This window comes from Athene cunicularia (genome assembly GCF_003259725.1).
Source record: "Athene cunicularia isolate RWA chromosome 12 unlocalized genomic scaffold, athCun1 chr12_part1, whole genome shotgun sequence".
In the NCBI taxonomy this organism is placed as follows: Eukaryota; Metazoa; Chordata; class Aves; order Strigiformes; family Strigidae; genus Athene; species Athene cunicularia.
The window spans coordinates 2,049,089-2,075,362 of NW_020799116.1; the positions used below are offsets into that span (position 1 = coordinate 2,049,089).

The 26,274-nt window shown below is 47.6% G+C and overlaps 1 protein-coding gene across 3 annotated transcripts; it reads right to left on the reverse strand.

Annotated features, from left to right (window-relative positions):
- Positions 1-474: 474 nt before the first annotated feature.
- Positions 475-25,288, reverse strand: SLC41A3 (solute carrier family 41 member 3). Of its 3 annotated transcripts, XM_026857585.1 has the most exons (11): positions 24,895-25,001; positions 19,937-20,374; positions 14,381-14,488; positions 13,506-13,577; positions 12,556-12,700; positions 10,281-10,427; positions 7,505-7,649; positions 6,708-6,787; positions 4,752-4,886; positions 3,812-3,960; positions 475-1,358 (listed from the first exon to the last, which is right to left on the reverse strand). In XM_026857585.1, the coding sequence occupies exons 2-11, from the start codon at positions 20,129-20,131 to the stop codon at positions 1,173-1,175; spliced, it is 1,362 nt and encodes a 453-aa protein (XP_026713386.1). In that variant the 5' UTR covers positions 20,132-20,374; positions 24,895-25,001; the 3' UTR covers positions 475-1,172. The 3 variants fall into 3 exon arrangements, with proteins under 3 accessions (XP_026713386.1, XP_026713384.1, XP_026713385.1); XM_026857583.1 differs by lacking the exon at positions 19,937-20,374 and having other exon boundaries at positions 24,895-25,288; XM_026857584.1 differs by lacking the exon at positions 24,895-25,001 and having other exon boundaries at positions 19,937-20,957.
- Between the last annotated feature and the right edge of the window lie 986 nt (positions 25,289-26,274).

The following is a 26,274-nucleotide window of genomic DNA, read 5'->3' on the forward strand; positions in this document are numbered from 1 at the left end:
CATGTCCTCAACTCTTGACTCTTGAGCTTCTTCTGGGTTCAAGTGAGAAGTGGCCTCTTGCAGCCCCACGAGCTCCCTGATGTGTCCCTGGCAGCACAAGACAGCTGCCCCAGAGCAAGGACCTAAGGAGTCATCGCACACACACAGATTCTAGACTCATCACAGAGCAATTGTTAACGAGTGGATGGAGACTGTGGGAGAGGGAACAGGCTTTAACTGCAACCTGAAACACGGGGGCTGCAAAAGGCTGCTCTTGGTGAGGAAACTGATTTTCCTGATGCCCTGTTAAAATGGTGTTGTCCAACCCTGACTGGATAAGAAAGAAGCAAGTGAGAAGTTCTACCTGATGAGTTTGAACCAGACACAGGTACAGTCATGGCAAGACATGGTTGGACTAGATGATCTTCAAGGTCTTTTCAAACCTAGATGATTCTGTGAAGAAAAAAACAACCCCCAAATCCACATCATTACTTTTTTTTCTTTTTACCACTTTATTTGTGTGTGTGTTTCTATAAACATTTTAACTACTGGACGTTTCATAAACCGTAAAAAGAAACCTTCCCACCCCCAAAATGCAACCAATGCAGCTTGATGGTGTGATGACAGTGCTGATTCCAGGGCAGGTAGGGGGGATCCCTCGATAACCTCCCGCTGAGGAACTCGAGATCCCGAGCGTCTGAGCGACGGAGAAGAGACGCATTTAAAGACCTGATTGCTCTCCTCCTCCAGGGATGCGACGGGAGAGGAAACGGGGGGCAAAAAAAGAATTTCCCTTGGTGCAAAGTCAGAGTCTGACGGAGAGGTTGCGCCGTCCCCTTTGCAGGATGGGATGCAGTGACCTCGGCAGGCTTTGGAGCGGGGTGGTAGGGACCTGATGGAAATGCTCATTCCTTTACAAATGGCCCAAACGCCCCTTAACGCCTCGTTTGCTGGGTGAAGGTCTGAGCAGCAGGTGCTGCTTCAAACCCGCTTGCTCACTTGGGAGGGCACAAGTCTGCGGGTGCGGATTCCTCGGGGCGGGCGAGCCCAGCTCTAAGGCACGATGGGGAGGAGAGATGTGGCGTGGGGGAGGCCCAGCGCAGCCGGGTGACCCAGCGCTTGTCACCAAGCACCCCGCTGTCCGAGAGGAAAGCACCGTGTCGCACGAGTGATGCGGAGCAGCACGTGGTCTCTCAGTTCCCCAGGTTCATGTCTGCACCGTGGACGAGCCAAACCAGGCGGAAACAGACGGCGAGGAAGCCGGTGCCCAGGAGATCTCCCAGGGCGGTGAGGTAGGGGATGGAGAAATTATCGGGATCCAGAGCCTTCCTCCACATCAGGCGCACGATTAAATCAGCCACGTAGAGCAGGATGCCCACCTGAGGAGAGAGGCGAGAAAGGCCCTGCTGTGAGGCAGCAAGGTGCTCACACACAGCCCCCCTCAGCCAACTCACAACTAAAATGAGGTGGCCGCAGCCAAGCTCCCAGAAACTGAGAGGTAACACCCCCCCCGGAGAAGCACCGTTTCTCTGAGGGATGGAGCTGGGCTGGGTGTAGCTGGCTCAAACCCTCAGGCACTGCACTGCCTGGTGTCACCCGTGGTGCCACAGCCCCTTAACCACCGGCCACAAGCATGGTGACCACGCTTCAACCACTCACCAGCAGCATGTGGGCCAAACTGGGAGTCCGGCCACACCAAAAGCATCTCCTCAGAGGTACGGCTCCCGCTTCCCATGCCCTGAGTGGGAGAGCTCCCATTCACTCCACCACAAAGCAGGCTGCTGTGAATACGCAGGCAGCCCCAAAGGATAAGTTTGTAGCCAGATCATTTATTTTCTCTTCATCCTTCTTTTTTTCCATTAGAAATTCAGATCATGTCTACTTTGTTTTTCCTAAAAGTCTCAATGGACAACTGGAGTTTGAGGCAGTTTTTACATCAAAGTTATCCCAGGCAGCACCAACACGTTAAAAAACGAAAATAATTTCTTTTTTTTCATCTCAACAGTTTTAAAATCTTTGCTGCTATTTCTTTTAATTCCTATTTCATTCCCAATTCTGATAAACAGATGGAGGAAAAAAATACTTCGGATAAGGATTAAAGACTGTCTAGTTAATTGAATTAAGAAGGGAGAGAGAGTTTGCACCCTACGTCTGTGGTCCCTCCATGGGAGACTGCAGCACAACAGGAACCAAAGCCAGAAGCGGCATTTCTAAAGGTGAAAATTGCAAACTGGGTTGGGGGAGAGGAAGGAGGAGATATGGGGAAAGCAAATTAAATAAGAGAATCACAGAAACTAAAGCTGGATGGAAGAGAGTGTTATATAGACCACTCCTCTGTCTCAACACAGGATCAAACATGCCTATATTTTTCCTGACGGCTGTTTGTTTAGCCTGTGCTAAACAATCTTCAAAGATGGAGATGCCACACTCTAAGCAATCAGTCTCATGGTTTTTTGGTTTTGGTTTTTTTTTTCTGTTGTTGTTTTTCCTGAGGTCTAACATAAATCTGCCTTTTTGCATTTGAAACCCATGATTTCATGTTTCGTCCCGAGTGACCACAGAGAAAATGTTATTCTGTCCCTCCCTACAGAAACTTGGTAGTTGAAAGGCTGTTAACCAGATTTTTCTCAAGCTTCTCTTCTTCAGACCAGCTAACCCCAATCCACTCAATCATTCCTCTAAGGTCATGTTTTCTAAGCCTCTGATCTTTCCCTCTGGGCTTCCTCCAGCTGACCCAAGCTTCCCCCTTGCTTTCTTTCTGTCTTCCTTTAAAAAGTATAATGGAGGGGAAGAAAGAACCAGGCTGAGCGTATTCTCCTCTGCTGGCCTCCATGGGAATCTTTCAGGGTCAGTGGCGTTGCTGGGATCCTACTCTTTACACTGTCATTTATTCCGCGTATTTTCATGCTTGGCTCTGGTTGAGGAGTTACCTCGATGCATAAAGAGAAGAATAAATATTTTTCCTTTACAACTACGGCTGTGCTGCTGGGCTTAGGGTTGTGCAAAGGTCGAGAAAAACTGATTGTTTACACATGCAAGGAATTCACCCACAGACACGAGGCTGCTTGTAAGGCAAAGCCAGAAGTCAGCTACATCACCCTGCAAATTAATGAGCCACGGATTTAAAAGGGCAAGTGAAGCCAGAGCCTCTGTGAGTTCAAGCAACAGCCGCGGGCGTTTCTGAGTGAGATGACAAAGTTTACAGGGCAGGCAAAGCAGCGACAGGGAACAGGCAGAGCAAACTGGATGAAATGCCCACTGCCTACCCAGAACTCTGATGTCTGAAGATGAACTTCTTAGACCTCTCCTTCCTTCTGAGCCATACAGCCCTGCCCAGAGAAATCCCTAAGCCTTCACTGTGATACATGAATACAGTTTCCAAAATGAGTGGGGAAACCTGTTTGCAACCTCTCGCTTGTCCCTTACAGGGATGACCAGTGGCAGTCTAGAAATACTTAGGGCTTAGAGACTCAAGGAGTGGACGTGGTAAAACAAGGTACCACCCCCAGCAAGAGGTACCTCCTTGCTAAGGGGGTCTCTGCACGCTCACTGCAGCTCAGCGGACGATGTTAATTTGTTCCTTATCTCCCCTCTGAACCCTTTCTCACCCCTAAGGGCAGTTGTGCTCACGTGGGAAACCAGACCCTGGCAGTCTGGGTGAAGTATGACTGGATCCACAGAAGATACATGATGCCTGGTAGCAAGCCCACTGGAAATGACTGGAAACGTGGGCTGCTGTTGGAAGTTTTACCGTGACTCCTGCTTAGCCTGGAGACTGCTTTGTGTTCATAGTATCTGAGGGGTTCCTTTTGGATGAGAGTTTGGGGTTTACCTGCAGCAAAGCAGCAGTCAGATAGAACATCACAAAGGTGAAGGACAGAGACGTGTGGCCTCCCTGCAGCAGGTGGATGGTGTAGAGGAACACGAGGTGCCCTGGGATAACCAGGAGGAACAGGACTCGAGCTGACTTGGAATTCACTTCTGCAGAGGACAGAGACAGAAACAGCGATGACAGGGGCTGCCGATGGGGCGGGGAGGACAGTAGGCAGCTGTGGAATTTAATGTGCAGACTTGGGGCTGTCCCCTCCCACCAACCACATTGCTAACGCCTTTTCTAGATCACGCAGCAATCTGGAGCATCTGCAGTACCAGCCCAGCAGCTTTGTCTAGCACTGAAACTATGTGCCAAAGACGTGCTCCACGCTGATCCACTCCTTCCAAACACTCCTCTCAGCCGCTCTCTGCCTCCCACTGCTTCAGCTCTGCCTTGATGCAACCCACTTTCCCAGTTTTTAGCTTGTTTTAGCAGTAACTCCCAACCTAGCAGGGGAAATTAAGAGGAACCTGCAATAGAAAAAGACAACCGACCCAAATCCAGTTTTACTGATGTTTATCCATTACTGAAGGTGGAGGAATTACTGATTTTCAGCGAGGTTATGCTCTATTCACCCCTCTGTCCACAGGTGATGGCTCTAGGCTGGCCATGGTTAAAATGACTTTCTATTAGATCATATTTGAGATTCTTTTTCAATTACTTTCTTTAGTGCTCCCTGAAGGCCCATTTCTTTTCATGCCAGTGAGCAAATACACCACAAGCTTTTTTTTTTTTTTTCCAAGCTGCCCACTGCAAAGATGCTTCCTCTCCAATCTGTATATCTTCCCTGTAAGGGGAAATTCTGCCTCTGAAACCCACCTAGTCCTTCACCGACCTTGATAAAGAGCTCTCTGTGATGAGAGGCCTTGGGACATGGACACTAGGGTTCAAGGTTTACCTGACGAGAAGAATGTGGTGCAGGGGTTGGGCCAACTCTGCCTCATCTTATATGGCAAAACTCCAGGCATGCTCCAGAAGTGCAGGAATGTGGAAATACGGCTGGCCTGGATGGCGACCAGATTCCCTCCAACGCCTGTGAGGAAAAAACACAGTAAACCTGTAAACCACCCTCACTGCACTTTTTAAACATCAGTCTAACACCTAGCCCAAGGTGAGTCGATCTGCATTCACCTACAAGCTCAGAGAGCAGCAGTGAGAGGAAAAGAAAACCTGATCCCACATGTTGTGGTGATGCTGCGCTATTCACTTGGCAGGAACAGCTCTTAAAAATCAGGAAGGCTCCAGTGATCGTTTCCTCCTGACTGCTTTATTGGAAACATTTTCCCTCGCCTCCCAGCACTGGCTGTAAATGCCACGTGGCCTCTGAAGATGATGTAATTGCACCTGGTTTGACGCAGTCTGTGAGCAACACCTGGGGAAAGCAGCACAGGCAATGACAGATGCTGCTCACGGCCACTTCTTGGATTTACTCACCCAGACAGCCATTATTGTTTAAAAGACAACAAACATCACAGAGAGTGATTATATGTCTGTCTGAAGGCACCTAAGACACTTGTTAAATGAGAAGGATCATATGAAAATGAATCAGAGCCCAAATATGTTAGGTAATTAAAAGGAAATTAATTCCTTCCAGACTGATTAATTCTAGCAAACATGAAAAAGCAGCGACGTTTTCCAGCAGAAAATAGAGGGTTGGGTGATCTATGGAGCTAACCTCCATCCCCCTGAGTCCTTGCAAGGTAGAAATGCCACAGAATGGAGCAAACCTCCACCCCCCTGAGTATGTGCAGGGTAGAAATGCCACAGAAAAGATAACGATGAACCAGATCCTACATGTTTTCCCTACCCTGAAAAAGGAAATGCTCCATCATTAAATGTGACATTTGCCAGAGCAAAATCAAAGTGAAAATACTAAGACCAGCTCAGCACAGCTCAAGATTGGAGCTTTCTGAATTGTGCACTGCCACACTTTGCAGGACTCCCCTGGACGTGGGGAGTGAAGAGCTCCCTGTGCAAAGACACGGAGCAATGTGTAACTCTGCCACCAGCTCTGCCAGACAGGTCACCCGCCCCCAGAGAGCGACGTCTGGGTCAATCACTGTTCAACTAAATTGCTGTTGACTGTACTTGCCTAACCATGCTGGAAAGAGTTTGTCAGCAAGGTGGCTGTCTTTATGCAGATCCAGTAAGGTTACAGCTGGGTGACACCCTGTGACACCGCAAGAGGACACCACGCTTTGAGGGTGGTACGAAGCCAAGCCTGCCCTAGGAACGTGGGTGTCCCCTGGAATGGGCCTGGCCTGCAAGAACACTGCAATAGCAGAAAAATAACCCAGTGGATCCTCAGTGATGCCAGGATCCCCCCCAGTTTGTGCTGGTATGTGTATAAAAGTACTGTGAGGCTTCAAACAAATATAAACATATACACAAAGGATGTTAATATACATATTAAAAATCCCTATGTATAATCTTTTGTATATACATACACATATATAATCTTAAATCATTAATCTTTATCAACAATCTGTATAGGGGATGATTGCACAGCTCAAATTACTGAGTGGAGAGAGACAGGGAAAACGCATTTATTGTGACATCCTTAGTAGGTTTGGTGTTATGAAAGTCAAGGTGTCAACGTGGCTCTGAGACAACCATCAGGCGCCGTTAACCTTTCCCACAGCTCTGTCAGTGTTTTTCAGCCCTGCCTATTTTGCTCCAGAGACACTTCCAAGATGCAAGCAGGGATGTAATGGGGACCAGTGGCTTCACTTCCACTTGTGATGGGAGCAGGGACGTGAGCACAGACCTCTGTGTAGGGGCAACAGTGGGCACCTTGGGGAGGAGGGAGAGGTGTCACTAAAAGCATGCATATAACCCCCCCTGCCCAACCTACCATTAATCACAGGTGTGAATACTGCCATGCCTTCAAAGTTTGGGTCAGTTACAGTTTTGTCCAAGATGAGCCCACCAATGCTGTTAAAAAAGGACAGGCAATGAGGCTGGATCAATCTCTCTTCCCAGGGTAATTCCTATGCTGTGAAAATACCATACTGAGAGGAATTACTGCTTCTTCCCCATCACTGGAGCTGGACTAGTCACCACTTATCCCTTTGACAGCTCAGTTTTCACCAATAGATAGCCTTGCAGTTTTTCGTAAAGCCACAAGGAGATCAGGAAGACCTCCTTGCCTACCCTTAAGCAAAACTGATGGTAGCCAGGGAAGCTTTATCATCCTCTCCAAAAGTTTTGCTACACTTCTATACTGGTCTTAGCAGGTTTTTTTTTAATTCTCTCCCAGATCGCAGCTGGGTTTGAAAGATGTAGACTGAGGGAATGAACTACCTGCCTCTATATTCACCAGTCTTCTGTCTTTACAGCTGGATGAAAATGAGGTTGAAGTCTGACTATTTGTGATGGTCATCATTCCTTTTTGGTTTCCTGGCTTACACCCATATGGTGCGTAGATGTGCAAGTGAGACTTAAAACGGTGACTTGTTTTTTCCAGTCATCTGGGGGCTCCTTATCTGTTACCTTACAGCCTGTTGGAGAGCCCCCAATGGCTGAGAAGCACTGGACCAACACCCTTCTGCTGTCCCTTCCAGTTTTATTTTTTGATGGCTTTCTAACGAGCGCGGGGTCTCTCTGGAGTGGGCACATAGGTGTGGGCTCAGGAGCAGCTCCTCCGTTTACCTGCTGATGCTCATGGCAACAATGACTGGCTGCCATCCAGATTTCAGGACTTCGGCAAGGGAAGGACTCTGCTTGGCGATAGCAACCCAGAGAGGGATCATGACAATGAAGACAGCACAGATCAGAGGAGAAAGGTATTTCATATCTGGCAAAGAAAAGAAAACTTGAATTAAATGCCCATGGCTTCACAGGTTGCCAAAATCATATTGCACAAAGTCTGGAAGAAAGGCAGCAGGGCTCTCCAACTGAGTTACATTTGCAAAAAAAAAAAAAAAAAAAAAAAAAAAAATCACATGAACCAAGATATTCCCCACACAACCACCTCACTCCACCACAGAAATCCATAATTAATTCCTGAAACTCACTGCTAGAGGATGTTGTTTGAAAATCAGCAGGATTCAGAGCAAGTTATATTTGAAGATGAGCAAGTCTCCAATTCCATCTCCAACTAAGCAAGACAAAAAGTTACAAAATTTCTGGCTTCGGGGTACAAATCAAACAGCAGGACAAGAGGGAAACTCCTGTGTGCAAGCTGTATCACACTTACAACAGACACCTCATGCCTTCACCTAAACCAACAAGTAATAGGTATTTTTGGTGGCAAGCGAGCAGAATTGCTGAGAAGCCGGTCTGCTCTATAGGAAGAAATGCTCTCTTGCACAGTTAAGCCAGTTAAGATCCAGAGTTTCTTTTGTGCTAGCTTACATGTGTTTCCATTAAGTGCTTTTTCCATTTGGTAGGGGCATAGCCTTGAAGTGACCTTTAGAAGCAAAGGAATTAAAAAATAAGTAGATGTGCAGCAGTAAAAGAAAATAAACATGACTCAGAAGCATGAGAAGCACCTTCAAGCAATGGGGATGATGCCAACTCTTTTGATATAAAAATGCTTCTTCAACAAAGCTCTCCATCTGGTCTCTGTGCTGGGGCCAAAGCCAGCGGGTTGTAAGGCAGACTTTGCAGGTAATGTGGGGGATGAGGCAGGCTCAAAGTGTGCATTTTTCACAATGACACTGCCAGGGCCTTGGGCTACCTGGGTGAGATGGCACAGGTGTGATGAGATCTTCCATGAATCAAGGATCTTACACAGAGGTGCACTCCTTAGGCAGGGCTTTAGTCAGCACTGAAATGCAACTTTTCTGGGTGTAAACAGCTGCTGTTTTGTCAGTGGTTTACCACCTGGAGTCATTTAGGACAGAGGGGTTGTATGAGAGACTTAGTTGCTGTACTGGACCTCCTAGACCCACCCCTCGTCGTCTCCAGCAATTAATTCCTTCTTAAATAATGCAGACACGGGGCACTGGAGTCTATCAAACCTTATCAAAGGCAACAGAAAGCCTCCTGGTAGGATGAATGGACTTCAGGCTCCACATTCCAGTTCTGCCACATTCTCTCACATACAGCCCATAAGCAAGCTGAATCCCTTTGGCAAAGTTTGTATCTCCATTACACAGGACTGGGAAGGACCAGGGTTGATTTTTTTAAAAATCAAAAATCTTCATTGCCAAAAGAGTGTTCTGCAGAAGGAGGTGGTGCTGCATCAGATGGCACTTAATGCTCCAAACTTTACAGACTCACTGGCATTTTTGAAGGATACATTTTGGTAGGACCCAGAAGTTGTCACAGCGTGACGTGCCCCTTACTACACACTGGGGAGGGAAATGGATTTATCCAACCACCATCAACAGTGCTTCCTCCTACCTGCCTCACTTAATGCTCCCAATGACTAGGTGTCTGTGTGCCTCAGTATTTTCCACCTCAAGAAGCTATTTAAACCACTCTGAAAACATCACAAATGCTCTCTGGTTACAACCACAGAGGTTATCATGTTCTGCCATGTGTTCCCTGGGAGATATTATCAGAGGCGTAGCAACTGAAAGACAAAGCAGCTTTACAGAGGCAGGTGTGGTGGCGTCATGGAAAAAGCCTATTAAAAAAATGCACCTCTGAAGCTGAAGGAGGACTGGACGGAAGCAATTCGTGGGCCTCTCCCTGCAGTGTGGGCTCCTTCACTCCTGCACTTGCTGGCACGTGGGACAAGTCATGCAAACTGAGAACAGCTGCCTCTGCTTCTGCTCACAGTCTGAAAGCAGTTGGGTTTCAAATGGTACCAAGTTTGCTGGATCTTTTTATTTTCCTCTTTCTGTTCTAGGTTAGGCTCACGGTAAATAGCCTAGCACTTTCCAAGCAGCAGTCAGGTATCTATCACTGCATTGCTGCATGTTTTGAGCTTTTCACTGTCAACAGATGTCCAATTCTTTGCCAACCAGCAGCACAATAACCCCTCAGCCACAGCTTCTGCTCTGAGTCCTGTGAGCACAAACCAGTGCAACACTGCCTCCCTCCCTCCAATTCAATCAGACCTTGTTCATCCACCACTCTCCACGTGTGAAGAGCAAGAATATTTTACAGCTGCCAAAACCCTGAAATTGCTTTGTGAGGAAGGACCTGCTATTACCCATGCAGAGAAAGTAGCTATGCTTGGCTAGCGACAGATGCAGGAACAGAGTCAGTGTCACATATGTCAACCGTCTGTTCTAAAGCTATGCAATACACGTTGGTCATTTCTTTGACAAATCCCAGTTGTGTTTCTTAGGCTCTGCCTTCCAGTTCGCTACTAAAAGAGAGCCCAGAAAAAGCCTCTTTGGTTATTTTTCTACTCCAGTGGCATGGCAGCCTCCATTCTGAAACATCCCAGAAATAGGTAAGCACCTTGCAATAATTTCAGAAGGATTCATCCCTCTCTTGCTGAACTGCAAACCCCTGCTAAACACTGTACCTATGTATTTGAAGAGCGTACTGCTGATTCCTGCCAGCAGGGAAAGGGTTATCAAGTCTCCGAGGCTTGCTGCTATGGGTGTGGCGACATTGTCTGGATTGATCCCAACTTTCCTTGCTCCAATAATCACGCCAATCATCACCAGACCTAGAGAAGACACAGAGCAGGCATCAGAGAATGCATCCTGCTGCGTTTCACCCCAGAGCTGCTCTGTTTCCCAGAGGGACACGGGCTCTGGGAAAAGCAAGCAGCAGATCGCCTGTAGCGGTACCACGCAGCTGGAGATTGGACATCCCCAGGAATTTGTCCTCTTGCTTTCACCAACCTGAAGGGCATGACTCTGCCCTTATGAACTGCACCAAAGGCCCACAGGCACACGAGCAAATTCCAGGGATCAAAGGAGATACCAGCAGGCAGCCCAAATGTAGAAGCTCCCCTCCTGAGCAGCCTAATCTTTGCTGCCTTGACACAGGACCAGGCACGAAGCACAGTCATAGATAAGCACACAGCAGGCATGCGGCAGCCTCTTGGTGCCATCCCCTGCTCCGGATTCCACAGCACAAAGATATTTTCCATATTAGACCAAAATTTCTCTGAGTTTGAACCACTAAGGAGCAATGAGCTTCCTCAGAGTAGCCTGAATTAGCCTTTCGGCCCAGGCATCTGACTGACCCTTCACGTCCCAGAGTCTCTGGGGTGCTTTAATCTGCACTGGGTGGATGTTGATGCTGTGAGCAGCTCCAGAGTCAAGGGGTTATGGAGGTGGCCCACATCACCTCTTCCCCTGTCCTCTGTGCTGCACCTGGAAAATTCAGCTGCTTTTCAACACTGTTGTAGAGAAGGGAAGTTTTGCTTGTCCAGGTAAGTTAATGAGCACAAACCCTGATGAACATGAGGGAATCCCTCAGCCATCGTATCTCTCACAGGCCTGAGGAAGGGCCACCTGGAATAAACCCTGCCTGGCCAGCTTTCACTGCGGTGTGATTAGCAAGAGTAGCCTTGAGACAAGACACACGACATCTCTGCAAAGCCCTTCTGTGGCTGACAGGACGCGCCAAAGGGAGCCTGACAAATGGTGGTTCCCCTCAGCTCACCACCTCTCTGTGCCTGTTTGGACAGGCCCACCAAAGCTGAGCGTGCACAGGAGCATCAGCTCTCCCCTCAGAAATGCCACCTGTGCCCTCTCCCCTCAGAAATGCCACCTGTGCCCTCTCCCCGATACAGCATCCCTTACACAGACACACAGCCTCACACAACATGGCATTCTCCACAAAAGCCCTCCCAGACACCAACGCTCCCCTCCCCACAGCACAGTTCATGCTGCTTCCCTCCCCGGTCATAAAAATAGCAGCTTCCATCGTGCACACCCACACACAGGCTGCCTGTGGCCATGTCCAGGGAAGAAACTAATGCTAGCTGAAAGCCTGTGATGGTACAGCAGCAAAGCCTCTCTGTATCACACCGAGCAGGGAGACAGAGGGGAACAGTTTAATGAAAGCTGGACTGCTGTTTTTCTCTTTTAACAACTGCCTCATCCCATGTTTTTCATCAAAGGCATCTACAATCACCCTTTGACTCCAGCTTCAGGATATGCACTTGCTGTAACTTGTCCCTTTTATTTAGAAAACTTGTTGTATCCAACTCTGTCAGCTCCCTCTATTCAGGGTGTTGTGCTGCCCTCACATGGCAAACCTACAAACTGAACATCTTCAGGCGACAGAGCAGCTCCTCCTGTCCAACCCAGCACATTTCCCTTGCAAGGGGAAGAGCCAGGAGGGCCCCGACTGTCTCAGAGCTCACAGCAGACAAGCCACAGGGCTGGCCACAATCTTCCACGGGGTATTGGGTGACCCAGGTCCACCCCGAGCGTGGTCTGTGCTAACAGACTCTCAATACCCTGCTTTGTGTATGGCTTTAGTTCATTCTCATCTAGGAAATGGCCAAATGACCAAGACACATGGAGGAAGCAAGGGGGGTGTGTGTTTGTGTGTGTGTACCCATGTAGAGCACGGGGCATTTTTCACATCTGGGGTGAAATGGGACATTTTGATGGCTGCTGCGGATGCCAAGAGCCCAGCGAACAGATCCAGGGAGAAGAGCAGCACAGGAAGGATGCAGCAGGGCTGAAAGCCACAGACATAGAACTAACGCTCCCTGCATCCCTCCGTGCTGTGCCAGGCCGAAAGGACTTCAGCTGGGCTTCCCTGGCAGAAGGGACAGGATTTTTCCTCACCTGAGCACTGCACCTTTGATCTGAGGAACCAAAACGACTCACCGAGAGAAAGAGCAGCGATGAAGGCTGTGGTGACACTGCTGGCACACAGCACAGCAGCCTGGCTCAGCTCCACGGAGCCCTTGGAGATGGCTCCCAGGATCACAGCAGCAACAGCAGCCAGAAGTCCCACCACAGTGGCCTGGACCTGGGGACCAGAAGGCAGCTGATGAGCAACCATCCGCATCTGCTCCCTGGCAGTCCTGGCCCCGTGAAACTGCAGCATTTCCACACAGCTAAGCCTTGCAGAGATGCTGATTGCTTATGCATTTAAGCAGCACCCCTGTAACGCTCCACTAAGTTTAAAAAAAAAAAAAATCCTAACAAAGTTTGGAGAAAAACTCTGGAGGCCTGTAAAGGGCAGATAACATTTCAGCAAAGGACACCGAGTCCATCAGCAAAGGAATAGCCCTGGTCAACAGAAAAACGGGCTCCCCATCAACACAGCACTCCTAGCAAGCTAAAAGCTGTGGAAGGAGATAAGGGAAAGCACGGAGACACACGTTGCAACCCCTGTGGCCTTGTCATGTGCAACCTCTAGGCTGGTTGCTGGATTTTAACAAGCAGAAAAAGCTACAAGAGGCACATTTCTCCCATCTCTCCCCTCCTGCCCAGGGCTGATTCCCAAACGTTGCCAGTGAGCAACAGGCTTTATCTAGGGACTGTTGTGAAACAGGGATTGTGCTGCAGCTCCCCCTGCAAAAGGTTTTTTCATTATTTCAGTTTGTCCACAAAGGCAATGAATGTCTAGATGTGTTTTGCAGCTAAACGACAAGCTCTGGGGCCACACAGAGCTTTATTGGAGGTCAAGTCCTGGGCTCTGCTTGGCTCTGTTGAGAATACCTGCCTGAAATCAACAGCCTAGGATTCAGCAGTGCCGGGAACAGATGCTGTTGGGCTGCAGCACTGCAAGAGAAAAAGGCCTTTTTCCTCTCCCAGCTGAAGGGACTCACCTGGATGAGGGCTAAATTGCAGGTCGCCATTTTCCATTGCTTCTGGGCATCATCCATCTGTCCGGTGTTAGCCTAGGAGCCAAGAGAGAGAGACACCCTAAAAACGTGTTCCTGTGGCACAGGTGGCTGCTGAAGGCAGCTTCACCTGGTCCATGCGGGAAAGCATCTGCTAAAGACAGAGAGGCACGAGCAAAGGTCAGCATCTCGCAGCCTTCCCTGCACTTCCTTCCTGACACATCTCCATCACGGCCAGCCCAGTGTCCCAGGGCACCCAGCTAAAGGTGGAGGGGGCGCTTCCACCACATCCCGCATGGACCAAAAGCTGAACAAATTAAAGTATTTTTCCTCTTTCATTTCCCCTAAATTGCTCTGTTAAGGTCCAGTTTCTACCAAGACATGCAATACAAACAGCCCAAACCAAACAAAACTGCTTAGGGAAATAGGAGAAATCAAATCCAGAGTAGCAAAAGTTACTGAAGGTCCCAAGAAGCCTTGGTGTGGTGCCCCCCAGTAGGATTGCTGGGAAGCCCTGATCTCTCAAGGATCAATAACCACAAAAAAGCAATCCAATATGAAGCTGACAGCTGTGGAGTCCTGGCTTTGTCTCCTTCATGTGTCACAGGTCCCAAAATATCAGTAACCGGCCACTCAGGGATTAATTCACCTTCAAAGTGCAGATGGAAATTCTCTGTTCCAGTTACAAAATGAGGGCAAACACGTTATTTTAACACTCATACACCCCTAGTTTCTACTTAACAGAAAAGGGCATGTCTCATACACACAGCGTGGTTATATACAAGCAGAATCTCCTGATGTCTCCTGCTAATCCCCCCCCTGCCCCACACACACCCCACCACCCCCTTGTTAACACTCACAGCAGTGGAGAGCCTGGATGCCAGCGTCATCTCAAGATTACCCTTCAGGCCAACCAAGGCAGGAACCAGGATAAAAACTTCCGTAATTGTCCGAAACACATCCCAGTGCTGGAAGAAAACAAAGGCAATGTCCTCAGTTTGTGATGCTGACCAGTTCAGTGCTGTTGCTGCAAAGGGGAGTGGGTTCCCCCACCTGCTCTATAGGTGTCTGCTGTGCACATGGGGGCAGCTGCTGCCCTGGGGCTGGCTGCATTTTGGGAGTGAAGGGAGCAATTTTGAGCTTGGAATACTCCTTCTGATCTCATGCACAGCAAAGCACTATCCTAACAGGGAAGGAACCTTCTTCCTGAGGGCAGCAGAAGATTTTGGAAAGCCACAAATTAAAATGTGCCTTTAGCATTAGCCAAGAACAACATGAAAAATAATAAGGGTTCACAAGTCAAATGAAATACAGCACGCTCTCCATCCTTTGTACTGACACTAGACACAGGAACACCTATTGCTGTCCAGACTCGGAAGAATAAACAAAAAGATCTGGAAACGATTAACAATAAAAAGTTGTGTCTGTCTTTTTACCAAACTTTTAACTAAGCATCTAAGACTGGTGGTAGAAGGGAAGGAGTTTTTGTATCTCTTCTCCATGGGCAGTTCCTAAATCTTCCTGTTACCAAGAATGCTCCCAGCACTGCTGCAAAAAGGATTTTGAATAGAGATCCCATAAGCCCAAACTGCTGGGCCAATATCTTGATTATCGTTGCTCTTCTGAAGTTGAACTGTACAAAGCTGTTGAATCAGCTGCAACACTAGAAATGATCTGAACCTTAAGAAACTTTGTTGATTAACACATCTTCTCTAATTTATCTACCCTACAGCACCTTGGAACGTAATTCATTCACCCCCTGAGCATTGAAGGATATTGGCAAAGTCCCACTGTAGCCAGAGAGGATGAAATCAGGATGATATCACAGAACGGAGCAGCTCACCATGAAGAAAAATCAACTAGCCCAACATCTAAGAGCAGAATACAAGAAAAAAAGAGTAGCTGCAATGAGTCGGATAAAGGTCCATCTAACCTATCCTTACCTCTACCAGGAGTCAAATTCAGGTGTAGAAAACAAGAATCTACAAGTATGACAAGTAGACAGGGTAATTCTGTGCATTTTCCAGCCTACAACTATCTGCCGTGAGCTGGTGGGGTTTTTCTGCACCCTTACCACTGCACAAAGGATTTCTCTTTCAGGTACTCATCCAATCTCCCCCCTTCAACCCACATGTCATCCTGTGGCAAAAAAATATCCATAGTTTAGCTACACGTCACGTGAAGGATCAACTTGTTCATGAATTCTAACTTGTCCCTGGCTAGTATTGTATGATGGCCACGAATTCTGGCGCTAAAGGACAAAATGAACAACGGACCCCTGCCTGCCCACCTTCCCCACATCCAGTGGGATTCAAGAAACCCGAGAATCCAGGAGGTTGGAGAGACTCAGTAAATGTCGACACATTCAGCTGTCAGCCTGTTGGGAAATACAGACAGGCTGTAATAGCTCGGTGTTGGGAAGCTGTGGGAAGCCAGCGGGGCGGCTGTCTGCTGGGGAGCCCTCACAGCTTCCTTCTGAGCCAGGATGAGTGAACGTGGGGCTGAGCACATGATGCAAGACACCCCTCAGAGGTGCAGGTAACAGGCAAAACATTACCAAAAGGTACATTTCCTGGAAACAGGCATGTGTCAAAATGTTAAAAGTAAGTTACTGCTGAGGAAATAACAGATAATACCAGAATAGTCACCTTATTTGACACACTACAATTTTGTTTGAATTTGTTAACGTGGAACTTAAATACCTGAGAAATCTATTAACATGGAACTTAAATACCTGAGAAATCTAGGGACAGACATCCCTTTATAAAGATTCAAATCCCCCTCTCTCTTTAATTAAGAATATAGATCCAAACTCATCTCTGACACCTTCAAAAGAAAGAGGAGAAAAAACAGACTTCATAGTGGTAATGTAAAACCCCCCAGTCATTTAAAATACACAGGCATGCAGACATTTGTATTTAAGACTTTGCATATTTTGCACATAAAAAGACATATAAATAAAAAGCAACAGAAAAACTCAACTCTATCTTCTGTGTATGTCACCTTCGGGAAACAGGACTTTATTATATCAATGTAAACTCCAATCCTTGTGTTCACTGTGAATTTTGCTGGTCTCAAGCCATCGTAACAGTAGTTTCAGCATATGAGGTATGATTGTTTGGGACTCTGCCTTACATATAATTACAATGAAAGGCTTTGAACAATTAATAATCACACAACTGTACTAATAAAAAAAGCTGAGTTAATTGCCTCCATTTGAGTCTCATTACTGACTCACTAAGAGCCTAAGGACAGATTCATAATGATTTATACCACTGTAGCCAGGACTCCACGGTGTTAGACTGCAGAAATACAGAATAATCAGATGATCCCCGTGGCATCACCCTGGCGGATCGTCAGCTGGGGAAGCAGGTGAATGTGGCAGGTTAGAGCCGTACGGGCAAGGAGCCGCCTGAATGAAGACAACTGGATTAAGTCTAGGAAGCATCTCTGTCCTTTGAGATGAAAACTGGCCTAGAAGGAACAGAACAGCATTGCAAACCCCCCAGAGGGATGCTGAGCCAGAAAGAGACTTTCTTCCCCCTTCACGTCCCCATAACGGAGTTACAGCCCTAAAGCTCAGCTCTGAAGAAACCTCGTTACCCCATGGTCTGCTGCAGCACCTGTGCCAGCTGGATCTGCTCATGGGGTCCCAAAGGGGAAGAGGGGCTATGAAGTACCGAGACAGCCTCAGCTGTCCCTCCTTACACCATCCTCACAGTCCCAACCACGTCCTGTTACCTCTCCAAGGGCATCCATCCTCCCACGGCAGCAGCTAAGAAACCTCTGGGGTTTTCCATCACCCTGAACAAGACAGCAGAAAGATCAAAAGATCCTGGACTATCAAATGCAGGCTAATCCAAACTCCTGAATTTTCAATGCTAATCATCTCAGGGGCTTTTATCAACAAAGGACAGGGCTATCTTTTGTCTGTGACTTTTATTTGGCCTGTGTCCCACTGCAGTGGTGTGGAAGGGGAGATCGAAAGGGAAGCTTTGCTCCTGAATTCTCTGGTTTGAAATCTGATCGCCCAGCTTCAATCTGATTCTTCACCTTACTGTAAAAGAGTGGGCCAAACCCTGACAGGGCCCTGCAAGGTCTCCAGCAATGCCAGCCAGCCCAGAATCCGGACGGACCAGCTGGCCAAGGATCACTGGGGCAGAGAGAAGACCTGTGCTATGCCACCGGCCCTGCACAGAGCTGCATCATCTGCACAACCAAGAAGAGAAAAATGGTAAATGGCTACTTCTTTGAGCATACTTTTATTACAGTATGAGACCCCCAGGTTTGAGCCATGTAGTCAACTGGGCTAATACAAATCTCCCTTGTTGATTTTTTTTTTTTTTTTAAACAGTAACATGAACAGTTCTTGGTTTCAGCCCAGGACAGACCAGAAACTACTAAAATCCTGGAAAGTTTAATAGGGCACAAACAAGCAATTTCCACTTTGTTCTCTTTACAACATCAGCCCTGCAAACAAGAGACTCAGCTGGACTCCCAGCACAGAACCACATTATTTCAAGATATTTTGTATGTAACAAAACAAGGGCAGCACCATTAAACTCCCAGGTATGCTCTAGATACCATCCTCGAGCCTGCCCATATATCTCCCTGTCAAAGGCAGGCACGGAGTTTCCTAAGAATGTTTTGCAGTGACAGCAAATAGAGCAAAGCATTCCCAGGCCAGACCATGCCCTGAAAAATGGGCAAATCACAGACTCCTGGATTAGAAAAACCTGTAGTTTCAGTAGCATGAGTCTTATAGTACCTGGCTTCAAGCAAACAGATGTAGTCTCAGCTTTTAGTTGGACAGGACAGCGAGCTTCTTGCAGGAAGAAAAGCTGAAAGTAAGCAGTTCAAAAAGGCACAAAAAAATAATCCAAACCTTTAAAGGCTAAAATCTCTGGATTCTCCCAGCTGCTGGTTTTGCTTGTAAATATGGGGTTGTTGATACCACAGCAGCTTACCTCACTAACATCTCTCCTTCGCCAGTTGTGACTCTCAAAGCACTAACTCCCTCCTCTGGGCGCTGAACCCACTGACTGATGGCTTCTATTTCAACATAGCTAAAAACACCTTTACCAAAACCCACACTTCCTATTATTGTGCTTCAGGCATGACCCCGTTTCTAAGAGTCTAGTGAACAAATACACAAAGTAGAACTGCACTCTGGTGTTTAAACAACACGTGCAACGTAGATATACATGGCTTATGTTGTCCATCAGTTTGGATAATTACATTTTTGAACAGAGCCCAATTCTTAGCAAGCTCGTTCGATTTCTTTTAGACAAAGACCTATTCACCTGCCAGCGGTATGGAGTGGGTATGTACTATGTCTTTATCACTCGCGGAGATAACTGCTGTTAACGTAACATCTTGGGTAGTTTGAGAACTTCTGTAATGCTGCAAGACAGGTCTGTGCTTAAGCACAGCACAAGGTGGAGATGACAAACACAGCACAGCAACAGCATGTGCCACTCCAGTTAACTCTTCTTTGATATTCCTCATATTCCCTTTAATTCAACTTCTCTGCCTTCTTTGTTTCTTCCAATGCAAGAAAAAAAGAGCAAGGTATTGTCTTTCCAAACATTCAAGTATCCATATTTAGCTCCTGCTGTGCTACTAATGCCAGAGAATCCAATGTACTCCTGTGAGCTCAGAGTGCAGGATATATCTTTGGGAAACTCTGCCAGCCTTTTGATTTGTAAATCCACCGGCATGCGATGCCCAAACTAGATCAAATTTTGCATTTCTATTTGTGCCACTGTACAAAAGAAAGAACAGATGAGATAGATTCTGGTTGTGTTACAGTGGTGTAAATCCAGCAGCACTCCTTGGAAGTCAGTGGAAGTGATTCCAAATTTACACCCCCCTCAGAATCCAGCCAAGAAGCACTCAGTTTAGAGGCAATGCTAATCTTTTTCTGCTGGCATGCCTCTCATCACAGTATCTAAATGCCTTCTAGACCAAAGATTACATTAGGTTGTTTGCAAAGAATGGAAAGCATAAACTTGCCTGTGAGACAGGTAGTTAATAACAACCCTGACCTAGATCTCCTTATCAGCAATTTCTGAAGGAAAGAAATAATATCATGCAATAGGGGAACATGCTGCAGTCTGATCCCAGTCGCTTCACAGCAGTCATCACCGAAGTGCTCAGCCAGATACAGTGAAGGGAGCTCCCAGTCTCATGCACAGTGTCAGGCAGCCTGTCTGAAAGCCACTACCCCACTTTACAAGGATCCCATGTACTAATCTAAAGACTGATAGTGTCTTTCTAGCACAGGAAAAGCCTACAGCCAACCTGCTGACTGGCTGCTAGGACCACACTCATTAAAAACAAAACCACACAAATCCTCCGGGTCAGTGAATTAGCCCACCCTCTCACTACAAAGTTGCCTAACCACATGTACCTACTTGAACAACATCCATCAAGAGGCCAGCAGCTACCATGCCCAAGCCAGCCAGAAGGAACGGCACGAAAACCTGGGAGGCAATGGAGAATGAAGTCTCTGGGAGAAATCCGCTGGCTGACCTGGTTAACTTGCAGGTGAAACCTCTCAGCTTCTTGCCGTGGAAGCACAGTTCCAGCTGTAACTGGGTGACCACCATGGTCAAACACCGTTACCCCATGCTCAGCAGGGCAAATGGGGGGAGATCAGGACATCACACAGATCCTCCTGGTAGCTCTCTTCGAAGTCAAAAGAATGTTTTTCCTCAAACTACAGCAATGATGCTAAATTGCTTTAGCTTCTTCTCCTCCTAGGAGCACGTCCAGAGGGTTGCAGCAAGGGTATCCTCCAAAATTGATTCAGCTGGGTTGAGCCCACGTGGCAGCAAACTTGACGGACACAACTTCTCCAATTTGTATCCAGGGGGGAATTAAAAAAGAGAAAAGAAGATTGTGGAGATGTCTGTGGACGAATAGAAACGAGCCCACACCCCATTCAGCTCCCACCACCTCGGTAAAAACCAGTAAGACCTGCTCAGACTACAGCACCGAAAGAGTGACAGGTCATGCAAGAATCCCTCAGCGTGCTCAAACGCACTAGTGTCCTTTCTCCTCAGGTTACATTTCTTGTCAGACTGCGGCTCGCCTTTGATACGATGGTTTAATATGTAAGCCTGCTGTGAACTGGCCCCAGTTCCCTCACTCCCACCATAAGCGACGTTGAACTTTTCTCACTGTCCCAAGGCCGAGGAGGTGGGGAGTTAACAACCAGGATCCGTTCTGCTCTCCTTCAAGGTGAAGAAAGGTCAAGGAAAACACGAGTCCACATTTCTCACGGCTGACGATATGACGCAGGTCTCATCCCCAGGACTGTGACACAGCTAAGCCAGCTGGTGAGAGAAGATCTGTCTTTCTAGACCCCGGCCCCTCCTGTCCCCTCCGCAGGATGTAACGATCCGTCTATGCCAGCTATACCTCTGAATGACTGGCTTTCAGGGGGAAAAAAAAAAAATAATGCAGAGAACCAGCCAATAAGCTTCAAAAGCGAACACCCTTATCTGCTGTCATCACTTCAACTTTCTGCTAGTTTGCAAAGGCCAAGATAAGAGTCATAGCCAGAGCTTATTTAAGGTAGCTCTGTAATCTCGCTACTCCGCAGGCAAGGGAGAGAAAGGGTGAACGTTTCCATGGCATGCTGTGAGCTGGTCTCCCTGCCTGTCCTCAAGTGAAACACACTGCTCCTGCATGCTACCAGGAAGAGACCGTCTTTAAGAGATGGGGTCTCACCCCAGAGTCTCCGTAGCCAAACAGCTGACAGAAGGTCAAGAACCAGAGCTGCATCATAACCACATACGGCCAAAGAATTTGTATCCTGCTCGGTAAAGACTTCAGCTCAAAGTCACGCGTGCAGGGAAGGGAGTCAGGGTATTCTCCTGGGGCTCATTTCTAATCATTAATTTGGGCAGACTAATTGGATCAGAGGATCAAAAAGTTTTTAAAGCACAATTTGGGATAGGAAGGATTGGTTCAGTACATTAGCAACTGAGTTTTTTCGGCATTCAACCACAGGTTCAGATCCAGCCATGCCACAGCGAAGGCAAGCAAGTGAAAGCAAGTATTCAGGCCTCAAAGATACACAGTTCTCAGTTCAGTTCAGATTCAAAGTTTAAATCACATTGCCTTACACTTTTTGTACCAATCAACCCCCTTCCTGACACTCTCTGCAGAGGGACATAAAGATTAATGGCTTGTGGACTCTGTCCTTGTGAGAGTTCCCAGCTTGGAGCTAAATGCATCAGTAGGGTTGGACAGAACAAGACATGCTTCTGTCCTGCAGATAAACATGGAACTGAGGAAGCTCCCAGCCCTTTGGGTGGTGTGTTTCTTTTGGTCCAAATTCACGCAAACCAAAGCACGAAGCCTAACGGGCTGCGATAGCACAGCAGCTCTTTGCAAGCTTGGCAGGGTGGAAAAGATGGGAAACTCTGTCCTTTGCTGTTTTTAAGGTTGATATTTTGGTACAGCCCCCAAAGCCTTCTCCACTCCCAGCTGGCTTGGTGCGCGTATGTGTTTCTTCCACCTAACAACGGTCCAGTTAGCTGAAAGCTAACAAGGGAGCACATTTCAGCTAATCTAACTGGAAAAAAAGTCCACAATAGCTGGAAGAGGGAGGTTAATAAAAAAACCTGTAATAACCACCCATGATCCAACCTCTTTCTATCAGCCAGGAACTGAGAAGCGACAGCATGAAGGCCCACTTCTGGTCAGGAACTCACAGCGGCTTCAAGAAACAAAGGACAATTTCTGGACAACTACCACAGGTTTTCAAAGGTCTGATAACGTGTACACCTAGTTCCATATGCCACTATATCTGCCGACAGGATTGCTGATAGGCATAAACATTAATGTAAAGGAAATCTTAATAAGCCCGAATGACTCACATGCCATTAAAAAAACACAGCAACAACACATCCTGTACTAAAGCGTCAGCCTGGCAGGGTTTACGGGTTTATCACGCTTCAGCTCTCTCTGTTTCTAAGCAAGCACCATAAAAAGCTTTCAACCGATGAATCAGAATGCGGAGAAGGTAATTGGTTCAGGTGACCTGCGTGTGTACACTGGGTCATTTTATTATGCATTTAAGGAGCCTCTGATAAAGATCCGCACCATATTTGTCAGCAAAGGGATACATCATATTTTCCTGGCGAAGAGATATACCATATTTGTCTGCAAAGAGACACGTCAGGTTTAAGAAGAAAGAGCGTGTTGCTGAACAGCGGGAAAAATATTGTAAGTCGTAGGGAAAAAAAAGAAACAAACCATCTCATGGCTGCACCACTTCTTGTGGCAAAGCCTGGGGAGACACACCTCGGCCCTTCTCTGCACACAAACACATCATATCCCTACGACTGCAAACTAACCAACAGCTAGCACTGCCCTGGAGGAGCCAAAGCAGAACCAGCCCCTTCGGTGGGCACTGACCCTGATCTAGGGCCTCCATCCACTGCCACAGGCCAGGAAAAGAACAGAGAGATGACACTGCCAAAGAGCACAGTTTCAGACGTGCCTTATCATCCTTGCAAAGAAGGGACAGGGATACCAGAGAATTCTCTTACCACATGGCAGTGTAAGCAACAGATATCACTATTCTGACCCCTCAGACTCGTGGGCAGGCGATGCTTTTCCGGGACCATATGCCCCGGTTGCTGGGGTTCTCTCACTCCCCACTCTGCCAGCTCTGTCAGATCAGGCTGCGGATGTTTGTTTCTCACCTTGCTCCTCTCTTCTCCACTTTAGGAAAGGGCAGGGAAGAGAGGTTATGTGAAGAGAAAGAGAGCAAGCAGATGGGGAGTGCCTGGGGCCCAAAGCCTCGCAGCACCTCCTGTTGCCCCACAGGAACAGCAGCAGCAGGGCCAGCAGCCAGGACTGGCTGGGAAAACAAGAGCAGCTCCTAGCAGCGGTGAGTCTACAATGAGACACGCTCAAGTAGTCCATGATCACACACAAAAAGTCACTGTGCTGACTGCCAAAGGCCTGCTGTTCCTATGAGATGTTGCATGGGTTGATTTCCCAGGTTCTAAGCACTAACATGAAAGCTCTTTGCAAGCTCTTCATTTGCATAACACAGAAACCAGACTTTTGCGGTTTCAGAGGAGTATGAGGTTTGCTTCACATTCTGATTACATTAGTGGCCCAATCCTTCCTAGGAAAAAAACCCCAAACCTCTCTAAGAGAAGAACACTGAAAAGAAAAACACTCCTCCAACATCATAAACCCATCTGCAACCTATGTCACACTTTAATATCTCACAATAGGAGGTAACATGCGTTTAATGTCAGAGATCCATAGGAATGGGCAGGTCTCAACAATCTGAAAAATAAAAATGAAAGTGGTTGCTCCAGGCTCAGGATTCTCAGAATGACGTCTAAGGAGACAAAAAGTAGTTTGCCACTGGGTTCTGGATTCGCCTTGGTGTTTTATGATCTGACTAGACATTCTGCCGGGTATCGAGTACATGCTAAGGTCAGTTAAGGATACTGTGTCACTCTTAAGCCTTTATGGCTCTTCTAGCTTAGGGAGATCAGCCCAGGGCTAGTGGCAAAAGAACACAGCTCCAGATTTGTGGAAGCTGTTAATGCAAGCATAGTAGTTTCAGTGTCACTGGATCAGATAGGTCAGGGCAGTCTGACCCAAGAGCTAGCTAGTCAAATAACAAGGGTTAACAAAAGGCACGCAGTAGTGAGAATCACCTCAAGTGCAAAGGCAGAGCAATTTATAATCTGGAAATTAACTGCAGCTTTAAACTGTCCAAAATTAGGTGCTCACCACTACCTTAAAGGTGTTGTTGCACCACAGGAGGAAAGGCCTGGTCCTGACTGTCACAGAATCAGAAGTTCGACTGGGAGAAGACTCAAGGACTTGAGCCATCTGCTACAAGGATTTAAAAGGGATGTGGTGCACAGGCTGGGCTGGTTGTGTGAAGCATTAACAGTGCTGGGCTGGGTGGCTCCTTGCACAATGAAGCGGGACTCTCCAGAGCTACATCCAGGAGCGATGCAGCTGTATCTGTTGCAGGAAAGTGTTGTGCCACCACGGCCCTTGGGCCTGGAGCTCAGCCACTCTCTTCCCAAGACCAAGGTGAGATCTTTGCATAGGACTACACCTTCCTACATAGATGCCTCAGATCCTCCACACCATATTGTCTTTTAGTTCCAGAGGAGAAAAAGGGCCAGAAAACCACCACGTATTACCTCCTGAGAGCTGCAGGGAAGTATGTAATAGCTGACTCTGAAGGATGTTGGCATGTGAAGATGCTGCAAATCCTCCTTTTCTTTGCCATCCCCAGAGCAAATCCTCTGCCTCTGAAGGGAAGTCCCCCACCTATCCCATTGCCAGGTACATCAGATCTGTTTCTTTCCCTTACCTGAACATAATCCAAAACCATGCCTGCCAAGACCATGCCAAGCCCAGCTAGGAGGTATGGCAGGAGCACTTGCAGGCAAATCACAACGGCTGACTCTTCCCGCGACTTTGCCATGGCTGCCTTCTCCTCAGCCAACCGCTTCTGCTGTGCATGCAGAGACACATCCTCTGCCTCCTGGCTGCCAAGTCGGCTCTCTCTGTGTTTACCCTTGCTCTTTGCTTTGTGCCTGGATCGTTCTCCATTCCTAGTCCTGCCCTCTTTTCTCCTCTGCCGAACTTCCTCACCTTTCATGGTGGCTTTCTTGAATCACTGAGCTTTTCTGAAAAACAAAGTCAGAAACAAGGAGATAACAAAAAAGGGGCATCAGATGGGTCAGAGACATGAAACCCTTTGGTAGTCCGCTCCATTAACTTGAAGGCAAACTACCACTTACTCCCAAAGCCCTGGATGCTCTGCTAACCCAAATACTAGTACTTCATTTACCTTCAACTGTATATAGCAGCAAATCAATCTCCCTTTCCGTTACCGCATCTCTTCCTAGGCCCATGCTCACGCTGCAGTGCTTGCTGTGCTTCCTAGCTCTCACCCTGAGAAGGCCCAGAAGGATGCAGAAGGTGCTGCATGCAGCCTCAACTCTGGACCCACAGTGGGAGTCATGAGAACTGAGCAGCCCAGCAGAGTCCAACCCTTTTTAGAGCCATGAAACGGGGGCAGTTCACATCCTACCATCCCGCAGTCCAGCAAAGAACTAGCACAACCAGCACAGTACGGGTAGGTACTACACATGGTACCTAACATACTACAGGTACATACTACACGTGGTATCTAACATACTACAGCTAGCTGTCCACCACCCCTCAATAACAAACTAATTCTTTGACTCTCTTTCTAATCTGGATACTTTTTCTTCGTTTTGTGCCTTGGTTGACACGCATGCACTATGTGACTCATCTGTCTCCAGAGAAGCTGCCATGACCCCACAGCATCTTATAAGAAAAAAACAAAACCACACCACATGCAAAACTGTTAGCAATCACTCTTTTCTTGCCATCACATCTTATTTCTTGATATAACTGTCATTCATTCATCCTGCCTGTGCTACTGCTGGCCCAGGCAGTACCCCAAATCTTTCCCCATCATCTCCTCACGGAACCGTCAAGGTTGGAAAAGCCCTGCAGCTCCTCCAGCCCAACCATGAACCTCCCCCTGACCCTTCCCAACTCCCCCAGATCTCTCAGCACTGGCTCAGCCCGACTCTTCAACCCCTCCAGGGATCCCGGGGACTCCCCCCTGCCCTGGGCAGCCCATTCCAACGCCCAACAGCCCCTTCTGCACAGAAATCCTTCCTCAGAGCCAGCCTGACCCTGCCCTGGGCAGCTT